This window comes from Rhinatrema bivittatum, chromosome 4 (assembly GCF_901001135.1).
Source record: "Rhinatrema bivittatum chromosome 4, aRhiBiv1.1, whole genome shotgun sequence".
Taxonomy (NCBI): Eukaryota; Metazoa; Chordata; class Amphibia; order Gymnophiona; family Rhinatrematidae; genus Rhinatrema; species Rhinatrema bivittatum.
Genome location: NC_042618.1, coordinates 108,623,294 through 108,641,893, shown reverse-complemented (window position 1 = coordinate 108,641,893; position 18,600 = coordinate 108,623,294). Strand labels below are relative to the sequence as shown.

The following is an 18,600-nucleotide window of genomic DNA, read 5'->3' as shown; positions in this document are numbered from 1 at the left end:
AATAGCCAGATGTTTGTTGTGGCTAAAAACCTGTTCCTTGGGGACTGCATCCAAAGTTTGACAGAGTATGCTGCCGCTTAAATGGCACCTGTTTGAAAAACAAGTGGAAAAGCTGGTGAAAGATTTAGGGGAGTCAAAGCCCCAGAGGTTGCCAAAAGACACATGGGCACAGGCTTCCCCTGAAGTTGACTGAAGGACTCCAGTCAGTTCAAACCAGGCAGAGCATATAATGTCCTAAAGCCTGTTCCACGCGCAGGTCACCAGAGGCAGGCAGAGCTCCGGAGTCTCAATGCTTGGATGAGAAGATGGTGCAAAGAAGAGAGATTCAGTTTCGTTAGGAACTGGGGAACCTTTTGGGGAAGGGGGAAGTCTCTTCCGAAGGGATGGGCTCCACCTTAACCAGGGTGGAACCAGACTGCTGGCGCTAACCTTTAAAAAGGAGATAGAGCAGCTTTTAAACTAGAACAAAGGGGAAAGCAGGCAGTCGTTCAAGCAGCGCATGGTTCGGAGAGAGGTATCTTCAAAGGATACTAATGATGCATTAAAATTAAGGCATCCCGACAGTGAGGTTCCAATAATAAGAAAAGTAGTCCAAGTGCCTGTAACTAAAAACTCACCTGAGCTAAAAAAATTCTAACTTATTTTTATTTTATTTATTTATTTTTAATTTTTATATACCAAAGTTCTTGTAAGATATTCAAATCACTCCGGTTTACATAAAACGATGAAATGCCCAAAATAGAGGAAGGGGCTTTACATGGAAAATAGAACAGAATGCCAATTTAACATAGTAATATTATAATATAGTGTAGATACAGTATAAATACGAGAAACGTTCAATTAAAAAGCAGAATGAAAATACAAACAAAAAACAAACTTTGAAATGTTTGTATGCTAATGCCAGAAGTCTAAGAAGTAAGATGGGAGAATTAGAATGTATAGCAGCGAATGATGACAGACTTAATTGGTATCTCAGAGACATGGTAGGAGGATAACCAATGGGACAGTGCTATACCGGGGTACAAATTATATCGCAATGACAGAGAGGAGCACCCGGGAGGCGGTATGGCGCTTTATGTCTGGGATGGCATAGAGTCCAGCAGGATAAATATCCTGCATGAGACTAAATGCACAATTTAATCTTTATGGGTAGAAATCCCATATGTGTCGGGGAAGACTGTAGTGATAGGAGTATACTACCGTCTGCCTGGTCAAGATGGTGAGACTGACAGTGAAATGCTAAGAGAAATTAGGGAAGCTAACCAAATTGGTAGTGCGGCAATAATGGGAGACTTCAATTACCCCAATATTAACTGGGTAAATGCATCATCGGGACACGCTAGAGAGCAAAGGTTCCTGGATGGAATAAATGAAAGCTTTATGGAGCAATTGGTTCAGGAACCGACAAGAGAGGGAGCAATTTTAGATCTAATTCTCAGTGGAGCACATGATTTGGTGAGAGAGGTAATGGTGGTGGGGCTGCTTGGCAATAGTGACCATAATATGATCAAATTTGCATTAATGACTGGAAGGGGGACAGTAAGCAAATCCACGGCTCTCGTGCTAAACTTTCAAAAGGGAAACTTTCATAAAATGAGAAAAATTGTTAGAAAAAAACTGAAAGGAGCAGCTACAAAAGTAAAAAGTATGCAAGAGGCGTGGTCATTGTTTAAAAAAAAAAAAAATCCTAGAAGCACAGTCCAGATGTATTCTACACATTAACGGGCTGATTCAGTAAAAACGCGGGAAAGTGGACGAACACCCGCTCTCCCAGTGCACGCGATTCAGTATGTAAATTAGATGGTGCGGTAGAAACGGGCAAAAGGAGGCGCTAGGGACACTAGCGCCTCCTTTTGACCCGGAGCGGCACTGTCAGCGGGTCTGACAGCCGACGCTCAATATTGCTGGCGTCTGTTCTCGAGCCCGCTGACAGCCACGGGCTCGGAAACCGGACGCCGGCAAAATTGAGCGTCCGGTTTTCGGCCCGCCAGCCCAATTTAAATTTTTTTTTCTTTTGGTTTGGTTTTTTTTTACTTTTTACACCCTTCGGGACCTCCGACTTAATATCGCTATGATATTAAGTCGGAGGGTGCACAGAAAAGCAGTTTTTTACTGCTTTTCTGTGCACTTTCCCGGTGTCGGCAGAAACTAATTTCTTAGACTAAAATGTGCAGTTTGGCTGCACATTTTACTTACTGTATCCCGCGCGCATACCTAATAGGGCCATCAACATGCATTTGCATGTTGAGGGCGCTATTAGGTGCCGCGGGTTGGACGCGCGTTTTCCGCCCCTTACTGAATAAGGGGTAAGGGAAAACGCGCGTCCAAGGGCAGGTTAACAGTGCGCTCCGTTGGAGAGCACTGTACTGTATCGGCCTGTAAGAAAGGTGGAAAGAAGGCAAAACTATTACCGGCATGGTTAAAAGGGGAAGTGAAAAAAGCTATTTTAACCAAAAGATCTTCATTCAAAAATTGGAAGAAGGATCCAACAGAAGAAAACAGGATAATGCATAAACGTTGGCAAGTTAAATGTAAGACATTGATAAGACAGGCTAAGAGAGAATTTGAAAAGCAGTTGGCCGAAGAGGCAAAAACTCACAGTAAAAACGTTTTAAAATATATTCGAAGCAGAAAGCCTATGAGGGAGTCAGATGGACCGTTAGATGATCGAGGAGTTAAAGGGGCACTTAGAGAAGATAAGGCCATCGCGGAAAGATTAAATGACTTCTTTGCTTCGGTGTTTACTGAAGAGGATGTTGGGGAGGTACCCGAACTGGAGAAGGTTTTCATGGGTAATGATTCACATGGACTGAACCAAATCATGGTGAACCTAGAAGATGTGGTAGGCCTGATTGACAAACTGAAGAGTAGTAAATCACCTGGACCGGATGGTATACACCCCAGAATTCTGAAGGAACTAAAAAATGAAATTTCAGACCTATTAGTAAAATTTTGTAACCTATCATTAAAAGCATCCATTGTACCTGAAGACTGGAGGATAGCAAATGTAACCCCAATATTTAAAAAGGGCTCTAGGGGCGATCCGGGAAACTACAGACCGGTTAGCCTGACTTCAGTGCCAGGAAAAATAGTGGAAATTGTTCTGAACATATAGAAAGACATGGTTTAATGGAACAAAGTCAGCATGCCTTTACCCAAGGCAAGTCTTGCCTCACAAATCTGCTTCACTTTTTTTGAAGGAGGTAAATGTGGATAAAGATGAATCGATAGATGTAGTGTACTTGGATTTTCAGAAGGCGTTTGACAAAGTTCCTCATGAGAGGCTTCTAGGAAAAGTAAAAAGTCATGGGATAGGTGGCGATATCCTTTTGTGGATTACAAACTGGCTAAAAGACAGGAAACGGCGAGGATTAAATGGACAATTTTCTCAGTGGAAGGGAGTGGGCAGTGGAGTGCCTCGGGGATCTGTATTGGGACCCTTACTTTTCAATAGATTTATAAATGATCTGGAAAGAAATACGACAAGGTAATCAAATTTGCAGATGATACAAAATTGTTCAGAGTAGTTAAATTACAAGCAGATTGTGATAAATTGCAGGAAGACCTTGTGAGACTGGAAAATTGGGCATCAAAATGGCAGATGAAATTTAATGTGGATAAGTGCAAGGTGATGCATATAGGGAAAAATAACCCATGCTATAGTTACACAATGTTAGGTTCCATTTTAGGTGCTACAACCCAAGAAAGAGATCTAGGCGTCGTAGTGGATAACACATTGAAATCGTCGGTTCAGTGTGCTGCGGCAGTCAAAAAAGCAAACAGAATGTTGGGAATTATTAGAAAGGGAATGATGAATAAAACGGAAAATGTCATAATGCCTCTGTATCGCTCCATGGTGAGATCGCACCTTGAATACTGTGTACAGTTCTGGTCACCGAATCTCAAAAAATTTATAATTGCGATGGAGAAGGTACAGAGAAGGGCTACCAAAATGATAAGGGGAATGGAACAGCTCCCCTATGAGGAAAGACTAAAGAGGTTAGGACTTCTCAGCTTGGAGAAGACGGCTGAGGGGGGATATGATAGAGGTGTTTAAAATCATGAGAGGTCTAGAACGGGTAGATGTGAATCGGTTATTTACTCTTTCGGATAATAGAAAGACTAGGGGGAACTCCATAAAGTTAGTGTGTGGCACATTTAAAACTAATCGGAGAAAGTTCTTTTTCACTCAACGCACAATTAAACTCCGGAATTTGTTGCCAGAGGATGTCATTAGTGCAGTTAGTATAGCTGTGTTTAAAAAAGGATTGGATAAGTTCTTGGAGGAGAAGTCCATTACCTGCTATTAATTGAGTTGACTTAGAAAATAGCCAGTGCTATTACTAGCAATGGTAACATGGAATAGACTTGGTGTTTGGGTACTTGCCAGGTTCTTATGGCCTGGATTGGCCACTGTTGGAAACAGGATGCTGGCCTTGATGGACCCTTGGTCTGACCCAGTATGGCATGTTCTTATGTTCTTAAGGCTATCCAACAAGTCACAACCATTTCATGGAAGAAGGGGTTGGGATGGAGGGTCTTGGGGTCCTATGGGATCCATGGACGTACAATGACAGTTCGGGATTGTCACTTCTCACATCCGCTGGTAGGAGCATGGTTGCGATGGTACTATAAGGACTGGAACCCACATCACAAAAGATCAGTGAGTCTTAGAGATCATTTGGCAAAGGTACGCCCTTGAGTTGAGTCCTTCAACAACAGATAATTTTGTCTTGTCTCCTTGCAGATCCCCAGTGAAGCTGGCAATTCAGCAATGGCCAGTTGCTCCATTTGGAGGCTATGGTGCCAGTACCCATATTGGAAATAGAAGGCAGGTATTCCATTTCTTTTATTGTTCTGAAGTAAGAAGGAACATTCCACCATAATTTGAATTAAAATATAATCAGCCAGTATCTGAAGGTGTCACACTTTCTTTTTTGCATTGAAACCTTGAGATCAGTGATTTTGGCAGTAAGAAAAGGAGAATTCCTGTCATCCCTAGATATATCAGAGCATATCTCCTTATCCCTGTTCCAAAGATTCCTGCAATTCATGGTCCTAGGAAAGGATTATCAGTTCAAGGCTCTACCATTTGGGCTTGCCGCAGCACCACACCTTTACAAAGGTGATAGTGGCAGCCTTATTCCACAGGGAAGGAATTTTGGTAAACATATACCTAGATGACTGGCTGAACAGGGCCAAGACCTTTCAGGAAAGTTGTCAGTCAACTAAGAGTCCTACAGATGATGGAAGGTTTAGGCTGAGTGGTGAACAGGTCCAAGAAACAGCTACCGTCCTCTCTTATTGATATATCTAGATGAGGACAGTAAGAGTATTTGACAGCCAAGAGGATCAGCAAGTTGCAGGAACAGATGAGAAAAATGCTGACCACAAGGGTACCTCAAGCCTGGATATATTTGCAGGTACTAGGATCTATGGTGACAGCCATAAAGGTGGCATCTTGGGCAGAAGCCCAAAGACCCCCAAAGACCCCTCTAACTACCGGCCTATATCCAACCTCCCTTTTGTATCTAAAATACTTGAAAAGGTTGTCAATATTTATTTATTTATTTAACATTTTTCTATACCGACCTTCATGGTTAAATACCATATCAGGACGGTTTACATCGAACAGGGGTAAAATAACTAGATAAAGGAAGAAAAAACAAAGTTACATTACAACGAGGACTGTGAACTTGGAAGCTTAGGAAGCTAGAAGAGAAATATAAAGTTAAGTTAAAGGGAGAGAAACAAATTCCGGACTAGAGGTAGTCCAGACTAGAGATAGTCCACATGTTAGAGTCGGTATCCATGCTGTCAAGGTATTCAGAGGAGGGGAGGATCCATTAATCATGGGTAGATAACGCCTAATGTGTATCCCAGGGTTCTGGGAAGGCTTGGCGGAACAGCCACGTTTTGAGTTTTTTCTTAAAAGTTAGCAGGCAAGGTTCCAGCCTAAGTTCTGCAGGGAGGTTGTTCCAGATGGCTGGGCCTGCTGTCGAAAATGCTCGGTCCCTGGATGCGATGAGTCGTGTGGCTTTGGTTGGAGGGGCTTGTAGCGTTCCTTTGGATATTTCTCTCATTGGCCTGTTAGAAGTATGGAGTTTTAATGGAATTTCAAGGTCGAGATAAAGGAGATTATAGATGAATTTGTGTATTAATGTTAAAGATTTGTGAAGGACTCTGTAATTGACTGGTAACCAGTGTAGATTTCGGAGGATGGGTGTAATATGATCATTCCGGTTGGTGCTTGTCAGGATTCTAGCTGCAGCATTCTGTATCATCTGGAGAGGCCTGATGGATGAGTTGGGTAATCCTGTGAAGAGCGCGCTGCAGTAGTCTATTTTGGCAAAAATCAATGATTGAAGAACTGTCCTAAAGTCGTGGAAATATAAAAGGGGTTTGAGTCTTTTTAATACCTGTAGTCTGAAGAAGCAATCTTTGGTTATAGTGTTAATCATACTCTTTAGGTTAAGACGGTTATCAAGTATAACCCCAAGGTCTCTAACTTGAGTATGAGAGAGGGCGTGGTTATGTTGGGCCTGTGACTGATAGTTATCTTGGAAGGCGGAAATGAGGAGGAGTTCGGTCTTTTTAGCATTGAGGACCAAATTTAAACTGTTGAGGAGATTAGTGATAGAATGTAGGCAGTTGTTCCAGATCGAGAGTGATTTGGTGATGGATTCCGTTATGGGGATCAGGATCTGCACATCATCCGCGTAAATGTAGTGAATAAGGTTGAGGCTTGTTAATAGTTGGCATAGGGGGAGGAGGTAGATATTAAAAAGGGTGGGGGACAGGGAGGATCCTTGAGGTACTCCAAGTGATGAATTTGTTGGTGGTGATTCTTTATTATTTATTCTGACCTTGAAACTTCTATCGCTAAGGAAAGACTTGAACCAGTTGTAGACTTGTCCTGAGATGCCTATGTCTAATAGACGATTCAGGAGGATGGCGTGGTTGACGGTATCGAACGCCGCTGATATGTCTAAAAGGATTAGAAGAAAAGAATGTCCTTTGTCTAGTCCCATAATAATATGGTCAGTTAGGGAGATGAGCAAGGTTTCTGTGCTGCGTGATTTGCGGAAACCATATTGTGAAGGATATAAAATATTGTAATCTTCTAAATATTCTGATAGCTGGGTGTTAACCACTTTTTCTGTGAGTTTGGCTAAGAATGGAAGATTTGATATAGGGCGGAAATTAGCTAGTTCACTAGGGTCTAAGTTGTGTTTCTTAAGTAGGGGTTTGAGAGAGGCGTTTTTTAGGATGTTTGGGTACAGTCCTTGGGTTAAGCAGCAGTTTATGATGTTGGCCAGTGGTCCGGATATAGTGTTTGGTATGAGTAGAAGTAGCTTGGTTGGTAGGTTGTCTGTGGGATGGCTGGATGGTTTCTGCTTCTTGAGAATGGATTCGATCTCTTTAGATGAAGTTAATTCGAAGTTTTCTAATTTGGCTTCCTTAAGCATATGGGTATTGGTAAATGAAACGAGGGTGTTGGTATTGGGTGGGAGGAGGGAGATCGTGTTTGATATCTTCTGCTGAAAGAATATGGCTAGCTCATTTGCCTTGGATTGAGCTTGTTTGTCTGGGATCGGTGGTGGTAGTGACTTTGTAATTTGAGACACATATGAGAAGAGAGCCTTCGCATCATATTGGAAGTCATGGATTTTATTTGCGTAAAAAACTTTTTTAGCTTTTAAAATTGATGACCTGTAATAATGTAAGGTTCCTCTGTATGATGAAAGCGTGGAGGGGGAAGGGGCTTTACGCCATTTGTTTTCTTTGTGACGTAGTTCTTGTTTTAACTGTTTGAGTTCCTGGGTGAACCAAGGTTGATTTCCTTTTTTTGTGGGGTTAATTCTTTTCGAGATAGATGGGCAGAGCTTATTTGCTACATCTTCTGTGATCTTGTGCCAGGAGAGCACTGCTGTGTTGGGGTTGGATAGATCTATATTTTTGAGATCCTTAGTGAGCTGTTCATTGAGTGTCTCGGAAGCACATGATTTCCTAAAGTGAATGGAGGAGAGGTGTTGGGTGTCTGTTTATTTGAAGTGAGGGTGGTTGTTATCAGATAGTGGTCTGACCAGGGGATGGGGGTACAAGCCGGATCCTTGGTGATGGAGAAATTAGAGTTGATAAAGATAAGGTCCAATGTATGTCCTGCTTTATGTGTGGGTCCGTTGACGATCTGGGTGAATCCCATTGCATTGAGGGCGGTGATTAAGGCTTCACAATTGGGCGTATGGTGAGAGGCTTCAAAGTGTATGTTAAAGTCTCCCAAGATTATGGTAGGAGAGTCAGTATTGATATGTTTAACAATGGATTCAATAAGGGGGGAGGCGTCTGCTTCCAATACTCCTGGAGGGGCATAAACTAGTAAGACTTGCAGATGATTAGATTTGAATAAACCTAATTCTAGTTTGGATTCTGTCTTGATTGTATGAGCTGTTAGTCTAAGTTCTTTCTTGGAGGCTAGTAATAGGCCGCCCCCTCGTTTTTTTTGTCTGTGTATAGAGAAAAAATCGTATTTGTGGGTAGGTAATTGGTTGATTAGCGCTATATCCGAGTTTTTTAGCCAGGTTTCTGTAATGGCGCAGACGTCAGGGTTACAGTCTAAGAGATAGTCGTTGAGGATATGAGTTTTTTTTGTCAGAGATTGAGAATTAAATAGGGTCACTGAGAGAAGTGTTAGACCTAGGAGCTGAGTCAGGGGAGTGATCAAGATAGGGATGAGAGATTTGGGAGTTCTTGCTGTAGGGGATTGAGCTGGGAGCATGTTGAAGAGGTGGCGGTGATATCTGATGGGAATATGTTGGGTCATCATATTTGTGTTACTCTGGACTTATTGTGAGAGCAGAGATGAGCCTTGGTTAAGGGTCCTGGGTGGTTGTTGTTATTTCCAGGCCTCACTTTCCGATGAGTTAATTGATTCAAGAGGGATTGTTTGAGTCGCGGGGGAGTGGAGTCGGAAAGATGGTTGCTCAGGGGCAGCACGAAGGGGCCCACAGAAGGGCAACCACTTTTTCGCACCCCTTTGACGAGCAGCGTCCGTGCTCAGGTTTGTTTAAATGATCCTTTCCCTCGCTGATTGGTTGCTTGAACTGGTAAGCGGGTCTATTATGCCGCTGCCTGTGGGATTGGGGCTAAGGCCTGCCGGGAGGAAGGGATGAAACCTTGAGGCCTTACCCCGACAGGTCTGGGCGCCGATCGCGCAGGCCTCCCCTCCTTGATGCACGAACAGTAGTAAACGCGGCAGTGTCAGCGGTTTGAGCAGGAGTGGAGATATCCTTCGGTTTTCTGTGGAAATGGCGAGGGGTTTCCTTGGGGCTGTACGAAGGGGTATTCGTCGCGCTCCTTCGTCGCGCTCCTTCGGCGCGAGACGAATACCCAGCTCTCTGACTACCTCGAAAACCACAACATTCTGCACCCCGCACAATTCAGCTTCCGTAAAGGTCGCAATACGGAAAACCTCCTTCTGGCAGTCACCAACACCATACATATAGGCATGGACCAAGGAACCTCATTCTTACTCGCTATACTAGATATCTCTGCTGCTTTCGACACTGTCAACCACCAAATACTCCTATCCCGGCTATCAGAAATCGGCATCTCTGGCACTGTACTATCATGGTTTACCTCATATCTCACCCATAGAGAATACCTGGTCAACATTGACAACTCTGAGTCCCCACGCATACCCCTCCTCCAGGGTGTCCCCCAAGGATCCTCCTTATCCTCCACCCTCTTTAACATATATCTTCTTCCCCTCTGCTATCTACTTTCTAACCTCGGTCTCAATTTCTTCATGTATGCGGATGATGTACAGATCCTCATCCCCATGCAAAAAACCCTACAAGAAACTCTAAACTTCTGGGAATCCTGTCTTGCCTCCATTAACTCTCTCTTAGACAGCCTCCAACTCGCTCTTAACACAGCAAAAACTGAAATCATCCTCATTTCCAACAAACTCGAGGTTACCTCACAGGCCTCTACTAAAACTACCCCCACAACCCTCCCCATCCTGCCATCTGTAAGAGACCTAGGTGTTGTATTAGACAAACACCTTAATTTTCATCCACACATCAAATCCCTTCTAAAAACCGGCTTCTATAAACTCCACATCCTCAAAAAGCTCAAACCCCTCCTCCACCTTCAAGACTTTCGCCTTGTATTGCAGTCCACAATCCTATCAAAATTAGACTACTGCAATTCACTTCTCCTAGGCCTGCCCTACGCCACAATTAAACCACTACAAATATTGCAGAACTCCATGGCACGAATCATCACAGACACTCGTAAGAGAGAACACATCACACCCATTTTAAAAGAACTGCATTGGCTCCCCATCCCTTTCCGTATAAAATACAAAACCCTTACAATACTCCATAACATGCTTCACAAAAATGACCACGAATGGCTCAAGGAAACACCACGTTTCCGTACATCCAATCGTCCATCCAGAGCCTCCACGGCGGGCACTTTACACATCCCACCCCTCAAAATAGCAGACCACTCAACTACCAGAGAGAGAGCCTTTACCATAGCCGGCCCCTCCCTCTGGAATTCTCTTCCCACGTCTCTCCGCCTTGAACCTTCCTTACCCAACTTCAAAAAAGGCATCAAAACCTGGCTTTTCTTACAAGCATACCCTGACTCCAATCAGACCTAAACCCCCTCCACTGCCACTTCCAATTCCCTTACCCCTTCTAATCCGTTGATGCATCCTAGGGAATTGCTGATTTTGTAAATTTGTTAATTTTTTATTCTCAGTTTAACACAGTTCCTATCAATTTCTCTCTCCCCTAGCACTTCACTACCTTTCTCCTTCCCGCAACTTCTGCGCTTACTGTCACCTGACCCCCATCCTCTCCTTTTTCCTTCACTGCTCCACATCCCCCCTCCCTGTTATTTGTAACTTCCTCTTCCTCCTTTACAATGTTGATTGTGAACCGGCATGATATGTCCTATGAATGTCGGTATATTTTAAAAGCATTTAAATAAATAAAATAAATAAATAACTACAAATCATCAAAAAACTTAAGCCCCTTCTCCACGCCCATGACTTCCGCACGGTTATGCAAACCACCATACTTACCAAACTCGACTATTGCAACTCCCTCCTCTTAGGACTCCCCGCCTCTACCATTAAACCACTCCAAATCCTCCAAAATGCCATGGCAAGAATCTTAACAAACACCAGAAAAACTGACCACATCACTCCCATACTCCAAGACCTCCATTGGCTCCCCATCACCTTCCGTTCCCAATATAAAACACTTACCATCCTCCACAACACACTACACAACAACAATTCACCCTGGCTTGAAGACATGCCACAATTCCGTCAATCTAACCGCCCCACCAGAAACTCCCTTGCTGGCACTCTCCAAACTCCCTCACTTAAAATTGGACACCTCACCGCCACTAGGGATAGAGCCTTCTCCATTGCGGGCCCTACCCTCTGGAATTCCCTACCTGTCACACTCCGCTTAGAACCATCCCTGAGCCATTTCAAAAAAGGAATCAAGACCTGGCTCTTTAAACAAGCATACCCTAATTCCTCCCAATCCTAGCCGATGTTTGCCCATTATTCACCTTAATCCCAACCTAGCCTATACCCTTACCTGATCCTTATCAACCCCCCCCCCCCCCTGCAACCTTCCCCCCCCCCACACCCCCCCCCCTCTGTAACCGTCACTGTGTATCGTGCACAAGCCCCGCGCTACTGTAATCAAGTTCCACATGCTAAATGTGTCAAGTGCACATGCCATGTAACATTGTATATTAGTTCATTTGCATATATAACCCTAACCGAATGCAAATAGTTGTATCGCTGCTTGTTAAATATCCTCTCTCTTACTTGTGTACTCACCCAGTTATCCCCTCCCCTGTTCATTGTAATTTCCTTTCCTTCTCAGTTTTTTGTAAACCGACATGATGTGTCCTACAAATGCCGGTATAAAAAAAGTTTTAAATAAATAAATATGTGCCATTTACAGAATGCCCTCCTATTGAGCTGGTCACTATGGAGTCAAGACTTCAAAATGACTTGCCCCATGACACAACAGGCCAGGCGGAATCTGGAATGGTGGTTAGTCAAAGCCAGTTTAGAAGTAGGGGTAAGCTTGAAGCCCCCAGATGATAAAAAATGTGAGCAGCCCAGTGGGGAGGGAGGGCAGATAGTTCAGGGACTCTGGTCCTAGACAGATGCGATGTGGCCGATTTTAAACTGTAGAGACCAGCGCTATCAAATTAACCCTAATCTGCTTATTTCAACAGTTAGAGGGAAAGGCAGTCAGTTTATTTTCCATCAATGCATCGGCTGTAGCCTTTGTGAACAGGTGAGGTGGCACCAGGAGCCCTTAGGTAGCAAGATATGTGGAGTTGTTATTAGTTGGGCAGGAACGTATCTCCAGGACCTTTTGGCAACACACATAGCAAGAACAGGCAACATGCAGGTGCATTTTTTTTTGAGCTGACAGACTCTAGACCCAGGAGAGTGAGAGCTAGCTGAGGAGACAATAGACTAAATCATGAACAGGTGGGAGCAGCCCTTAGTGCAACCTAATGGCAGAAAACATTTATGTTGAAATAAACATTGCTTAAACATTGCTGCAAGACAACATCCTATATGTATTCCCATCTTGGCCAAATGGTAGGAAGGATGCAACAGCAGATTATCATGGAAAGGTCATTTTGGTGGCCCCTGGCTGGACAAGGTGACTGTGGTATATGGATCTGGTCAGGGAAGGGGGAACCACTCAGGTGTGCCTAGTGACCCTGGGGGATCCTGCTTCATTCTGTACAACAGCCTGGCCTTTGAGAGGATTAGACTGCACAAGTGATGATATTCAGGGCAGCTGCTGCTATCAACCTTGCTTAAAGCGAGGAAGAAGTAGACATCCCTGGCTTATGTCAAGATATAGATAACATTTGAGGCTTGGTTTTGGGAGAATGTGTCACAATTTAAAGCAAAACTAGCCTCAATTCTGCAGTTTCACCAAGGTGGTCTAGACAAGGGGTTAGCCCTATACTCTTTGAGGGTGCAAGCAGCAGCTATATCCTGCTATAGGGGACAGGTCAGCGATGGATCCCTAGTATCATATCCGGACGTGGTATGCTGCTTTAGGAGAGTGAAACACATATGCCCTCCAGTGCAGCCGTTAGTTCCACCGTGGGACCTGAACATAGTACTGAAGGCTTGATAGAAGCTCTATTTGAGCTTCTGAAGAGAGCCTCGCTGAAGGACTTGAAGATGATATTTTTGGTTCAGCAAGAAGAATTTGAGCTCCAGGCACTGTCCTGCCAAGATCTCTATCTGATGTTTTCAAGAGAAAAGGTCACTATTAGGCTGGTATCCACCCTCCTTTTTTTTTTTTTTTTTATTACCTAAAGTGATGTCAGAGTACCATCTAAACTAGGAGAAAAGAGGGGCCTCCAATTTCTGGATGTTCACAGGGCATTACTGCATTGTCTTTCTGACTTGCAAAAAGAATGTGCCCTTCAGATTTTTCATTTTGTTTGGTGCCCAGAAGGAAGAAGCAGTGTCTAAGGCTTCCATTGCCTATTGGATTAAGGAGGCAATTGCTTTGACCTGTATAGTGAAAAGTAAGCCAGTTCTGGAAGAGTTGAGCATGCACTCTACTAGGGCACAGACCATGTTCTGGGCAGAATGCAGACTGGTTTCTCCAACAGACTTCTATAAAGCAACAATGTGGGCCTCATTATACTCATTTGCTAAACCCTACAGATTAGATCTACAGGCAAAGGAGGACACAGTCTTTGGGACAGGGGTTCTTGTAGCAGCCCTAGTTTATTCCTTCCTGGGATAGTCACCTCTTAGGCACATGACATCCCACATGTCTGGATTGGTCTGACAGGATAATGAGGAAAGTGAAATTAGAACATTGTCTGCTAATTTTCTTTCCTTGAGTCCTGCACACCAGTCTAGAACCCACCCTGAAGCTAGATTGGGAAGGAATAGTTGGGAAGATAGCGTTTAACAAAAAGAAAAAGCAAGGCAGGAGAAGCATATAAGGTGTCTCCTTGAAATATCCTGTACCCAGACTGAGATTCAGCTCATGGAAGGAAGAGCGGGTAGCCTGCTAACTTTCTGTTTGGTAATTTTTTAAAGGTATTTCAAGGTAGCACAGTCACTAACTTGGGCAAGAGTCTACTGATAACTTCCCCTGCTGTACCAGACTTTATAGGGAAGATGGACATCGGGGTGAGGTTACGTTCTTTGCATCTATCTGCTAGTAAGGGAGACACATCACCTTAGTGAGCAAGGGAGAAGACTACAGATTTAAAAATGGCAAAATAGTAGGCAGACAAATGGATAAACTGGGTGGTCTGGTTATTCCTTATCTGCCAGTGTCTTCTGTTCCTCTGACTCGTGGATATTGTTTTGTGATCTTGCAAAACAGAGTTATTTGCATACTGGTGCACGATATCCCTGTATTAAGAGTATTACAGGTTGTCTTTTGGAGAATACTTGAAAATTTTCAGGAATATATAAGCTTGATCTACTCCAGTATAAAGATCAACTGAAGCAATTCCACATCATTTAAAACTTTTTTTGTGCATATTTTCATTTAGAGCAACTGAGCCGTATAGAAGAAGGAATGGACCACATAAATAAAGACATGCGGGAAGCAGAAAGGAATTTGACTGAGCTCAACAAGTGTTGCGGCCTCTGTGTGTGCCCTGGCAGTAGGTCAGTGAAATGAGATCCCAGACTTGACAAATTCCTATGCCAGGAATCATATTCATTCTTTCAGAATTTTTGTTTGTTATGATATTAGCCGTAAATCAATAGTACTGAACACATCGACAACAAAAACATCACAAAATGCATATTCTTACATAGAAAGAGAGAAATAACCTCTTTCCAGAATTGGGAGCCGATATTCAACTGACAGCTGGATAAGTCCTACTTATATGGCCAGCAAGTGGCCGCTGACTATCCATTCAAGTTCAGCGGCCGCTAGATAGCCAGATAACAGGATAAGTGATTTATCTGGCTCGCCGACTAACTTGTGGGCAGATCAGGGCGGCACTACTTAGCCAATAATTTATCCAGCTAAGTAGCAATAGTAGGACTTAGCCGCAAAAGTTGTGGCCAAGTCTAGATCTGATATTGAGCATGTCTAGATTAAGCCAGATAAGTGATATGCAGCTAAGTCCCGTTTGTATGCAGCTGAATATCCTTGTAACTTAGCTAGATAAGTATTATCTGGCTAAGTTAGTTCACCAGCTGGCCTCTTAGTATCTACCCCTTAAATTTTTGGACAGTCCCGCTAGATATGCCTGAAAATATTTTTTTGATACATAGCTCCTCCATCAAGTATTTGGCATGTCTGGCCACACTTTGTTCAGGATAGTCTGAGTTAAGTAAAAGGAACCATGCTAATTCTAATTTGGTGTCGCTTCAACATAGCTAACTGAAGGTTTAGCCATATGTAAGGTGAGGGCCTGTGTGTTTTATTAGACTAAATGTATTTATTAAATAAAATGTCTTAAAAGTTATTTTCCTGCATATTTTGGTGTAGCACACAGGATGAACTCTGAGTCCATTCCAAGAGCAAACCCATGAAAGCCCAGCAGAAGGCTGCCATGTTGCTAGGGAGAAAACTTGAGTTCCTGGCCTGTGGCACCCTTGCAATACAAAGATAAATCTGCAGAACATTGATTTTAAAACATGAAATCAGTTCACTGCAAAGGAAGAGTAAGGGTAAAACTGAGGCAGAAAATGTGGAGATCAGGGGTTAAAATAGAGATTGAAAAATGTTGACTTTTTTACCTGAAACTTTTCTTTTATCTATAGAAACCAGCTTTAGTCCTGAAGTTGACTTTTATTTTTAATTTCTTTAAAACTGACATTTTCCTTTTATTCAGCATGCAAAAGAAGACTAGCTTTATGCCTGATGTTGTCGTTTCTTTTTCAGTGTTCGTTTGTAGCTGTTCCTCCACTGGGCATGTGCAGAAGTCTATTTTCAAAGCCAAATATCTCAGAAAACTTAATGGTTCAATTTTAAAAAATGGCAGAGGATATTTGGCTTATCCTCCTACAGGATGCAAATATGGTTTTAAAATTCACAGTTGTAATACTGTGGGCTGCGGTGCAGGATACTCATATTCTGATGGGGCCAGCAGAATTTATGCATGCCGTAGACATGACATGCTCAGTCCCAGGGAAGGAGCTGCTACACTGGTGACCCTTACAGATCACAGGTGCTACTGAGGCAAGTCTCAGAACATAACAAATGTCATTCTGGGTAAGTCTGAGGTTCATAGAGTTTGGCATCCTGACAGTGGCACGTCCAGATCACAAATATACAGCAGTTTGCATAAAGTACATGTATTTCCTGTTACTCAATCCTAGGGATAACAGTAGCTTTCTTTAGTTTACTTGACTAATGTTTTATGGTATTTTCCTCCAGGAGCTTTCCAAATCAGTTTTAAAACCCTATGTGCTAATCACCTTGACCACATCCACTGGCAACAGATTCTACAGCTTGATTGTGCATGGAGTTAAATACATTCTATATTTGGTTTTAAATCTGCTGGTTGTTAGTTCATAGTCTCCTTGTTTTAGTATTATTTAAAATACTGCGGTTGGGATGTCCCAATCAACATCTGGAAGATTAAAAACCCCTAGCATCAGCCCCTCCCCTTTCACAGCACTCCCCTGCAAGGAAAGGCTGTTCAGCTTGAAGAAGAGATGGCAGAGGGGGGGATATGATAGAGGTCTAGAAAATCATGAGTGGAATAGATTGGGTGAATATAAATCTGTTTACTCTCTCAAAAAAATACAAAGACTAGGGGACATTCCATAAAGTTTGTAAGTAGCACATGCAAAACAAATCTGAGAAAAATCTCTTTCACTCCGTGTACAGTTACGTTCTGGAATTCAATACCGAAAGATGTAGTTAAGGCAGTTAGTATAGATAGGTTTAAGAAAGGTTTGGACAAATTCCTGGAGAAGTCAATAAACTATTATTAGCCAAGTAGACTTAAGAAATAGACACTATTTATCACTGCACGATAGCAGAATGGGATCTTGCCAGGTCCTTGTGATCTGGATTGGCCACTAATGGAAATAGGATGATGCTGTGCTTGATGGACCCTCAGTCTGACCCGTATGGCAAATTCTTATGTGCTTAGAGAAAGATCAGGAGCATGGGTACAGGAGGGAAATGCATAAGGTGAAAAACATCCACAGTTAGGGAAGGAAACAAGGCAAGAATTACGTGAAAATAAAATACAAATAGAGGAAAAGAATAAGGGAGGAAGAAATATATGGAAGAAAGATTCATAGGATGGAATCAATAGAAGAAGTACAAAGGAGAGGTGGGCTATTTAGGGAGGAAGAATTGCATACAAGGAAGATTTTCAGAAAGGATGAGATGAGGGGAAAATACTCGGGGGGGGGGGGGGGGGAAGAATGGTGTGAGGGACAAATACAGGCAGGAGCAGCTTAGAGCAATAATCTAGAATAGCAAATATAGAAAAAACTCAGTGAGAGAAGGAAATGGAGGCTCACTTTTAGGAGATTACTAGGAAAAGAGGCTAAGGACAGAGGAAATATGAATATGTTTTCTTAGACTTAACACTTCCTGTTTTGTTAAAATAAAACTTTTTTAAAAGAGAACTGAAATGCTGTTTTTTTTTTTTACAAGAGGAGAAATGCTTTTGATAGATGAAGAGTTGCAGTGTAATACTGATGCTTTGGTGTATGTTCTTTAACACATCTTTTGTTAAATATTAACAGTATTTTGTTATGTATGCTTCTTAACAATTTACATTTTTTAAAAAGTGTATCGCATATAGTAAAGTAGATGGTGGCAAATACAGGCCCGTTTGATCCGCCCAGTCTGCCTGATTGCTCCTGCCTACCCTGCTCTAGCTAAAAATATTTTTCAGCTTTGTTGTACAAACTGCTGCTCCTTTTTGTCCTTAGCTGAGAAGCACAGCTGAGTCCGCCTGCTGCTCAGTCTAGAAAACCTGCTGTTTCCCTCTTGATACATTTGAGACTGTACCACAGCCCTGCCATTGCCACATTTTGGCTGACTTTGCTGTCACCTCTTGGGAGCTTGACTCAACTGTACTGCTGTTCTGTGCTAGCTTCACCATCTCCCCTTTATAGTCTTTATTACTATTTGGGATCCTGTCGGGTACTTGTGACTTGGATTGTCCACTGTTGGAAACAAGATACTGTGTTTGATGGACCCTTGGTCTGACCCAGAATGGCAGTTTTTGTTATGTTCTTTTAATATTCTAAGTTAGAACATGTAAAAAATGCTTTTTGGTCTTGTGATGTCTGAAATTGATGTCCACTGTTGAACCATAGTCCATAGAAGCTGGACATTCATATACCTTTTTTTGCAAGGCAATTTGGGGTTGACATAGGCAGACTGAACAGCTGCTGTGGCTTTACCTTCTGTAGTTAGCAGCCACGTATCCATTTTAATTTGTTTCCTATTTGAAATATTGAGAGTGGATGAAATGATTTTTTTTTTATTTCTTTAGTCAGAACTAACCCTGCCTCTTTTTTTTTTTTGTGTCTTCACTTGAGCTCTGTTACTAATGAAAACT

At 42.6% G+C, this 18,600-nt stretch overlaps 1 protein-coding gene across 1 annotated transcript in view; it reads left to right on the top strand.

The window, feature by feature from the left end:
• The window catches only part of SNAP23 (synaptosome associated protein 23), a 68,703-nt gene that overhangs the window by 37,083 nt on the left and 13,020 nt on the right, over positions 1–18,600 (top strand). Inside the window, exon 5 of the mRNA XM_029598653.1 lies at positions 14,602–14,719. Coding sequence (XP_029454513.1) covers positions 14,602–14,719 — 118 coding nt within the window. The remainder of the gene's footprint in view (positions 1–14,601; positions 14,720–18,600) is intronic.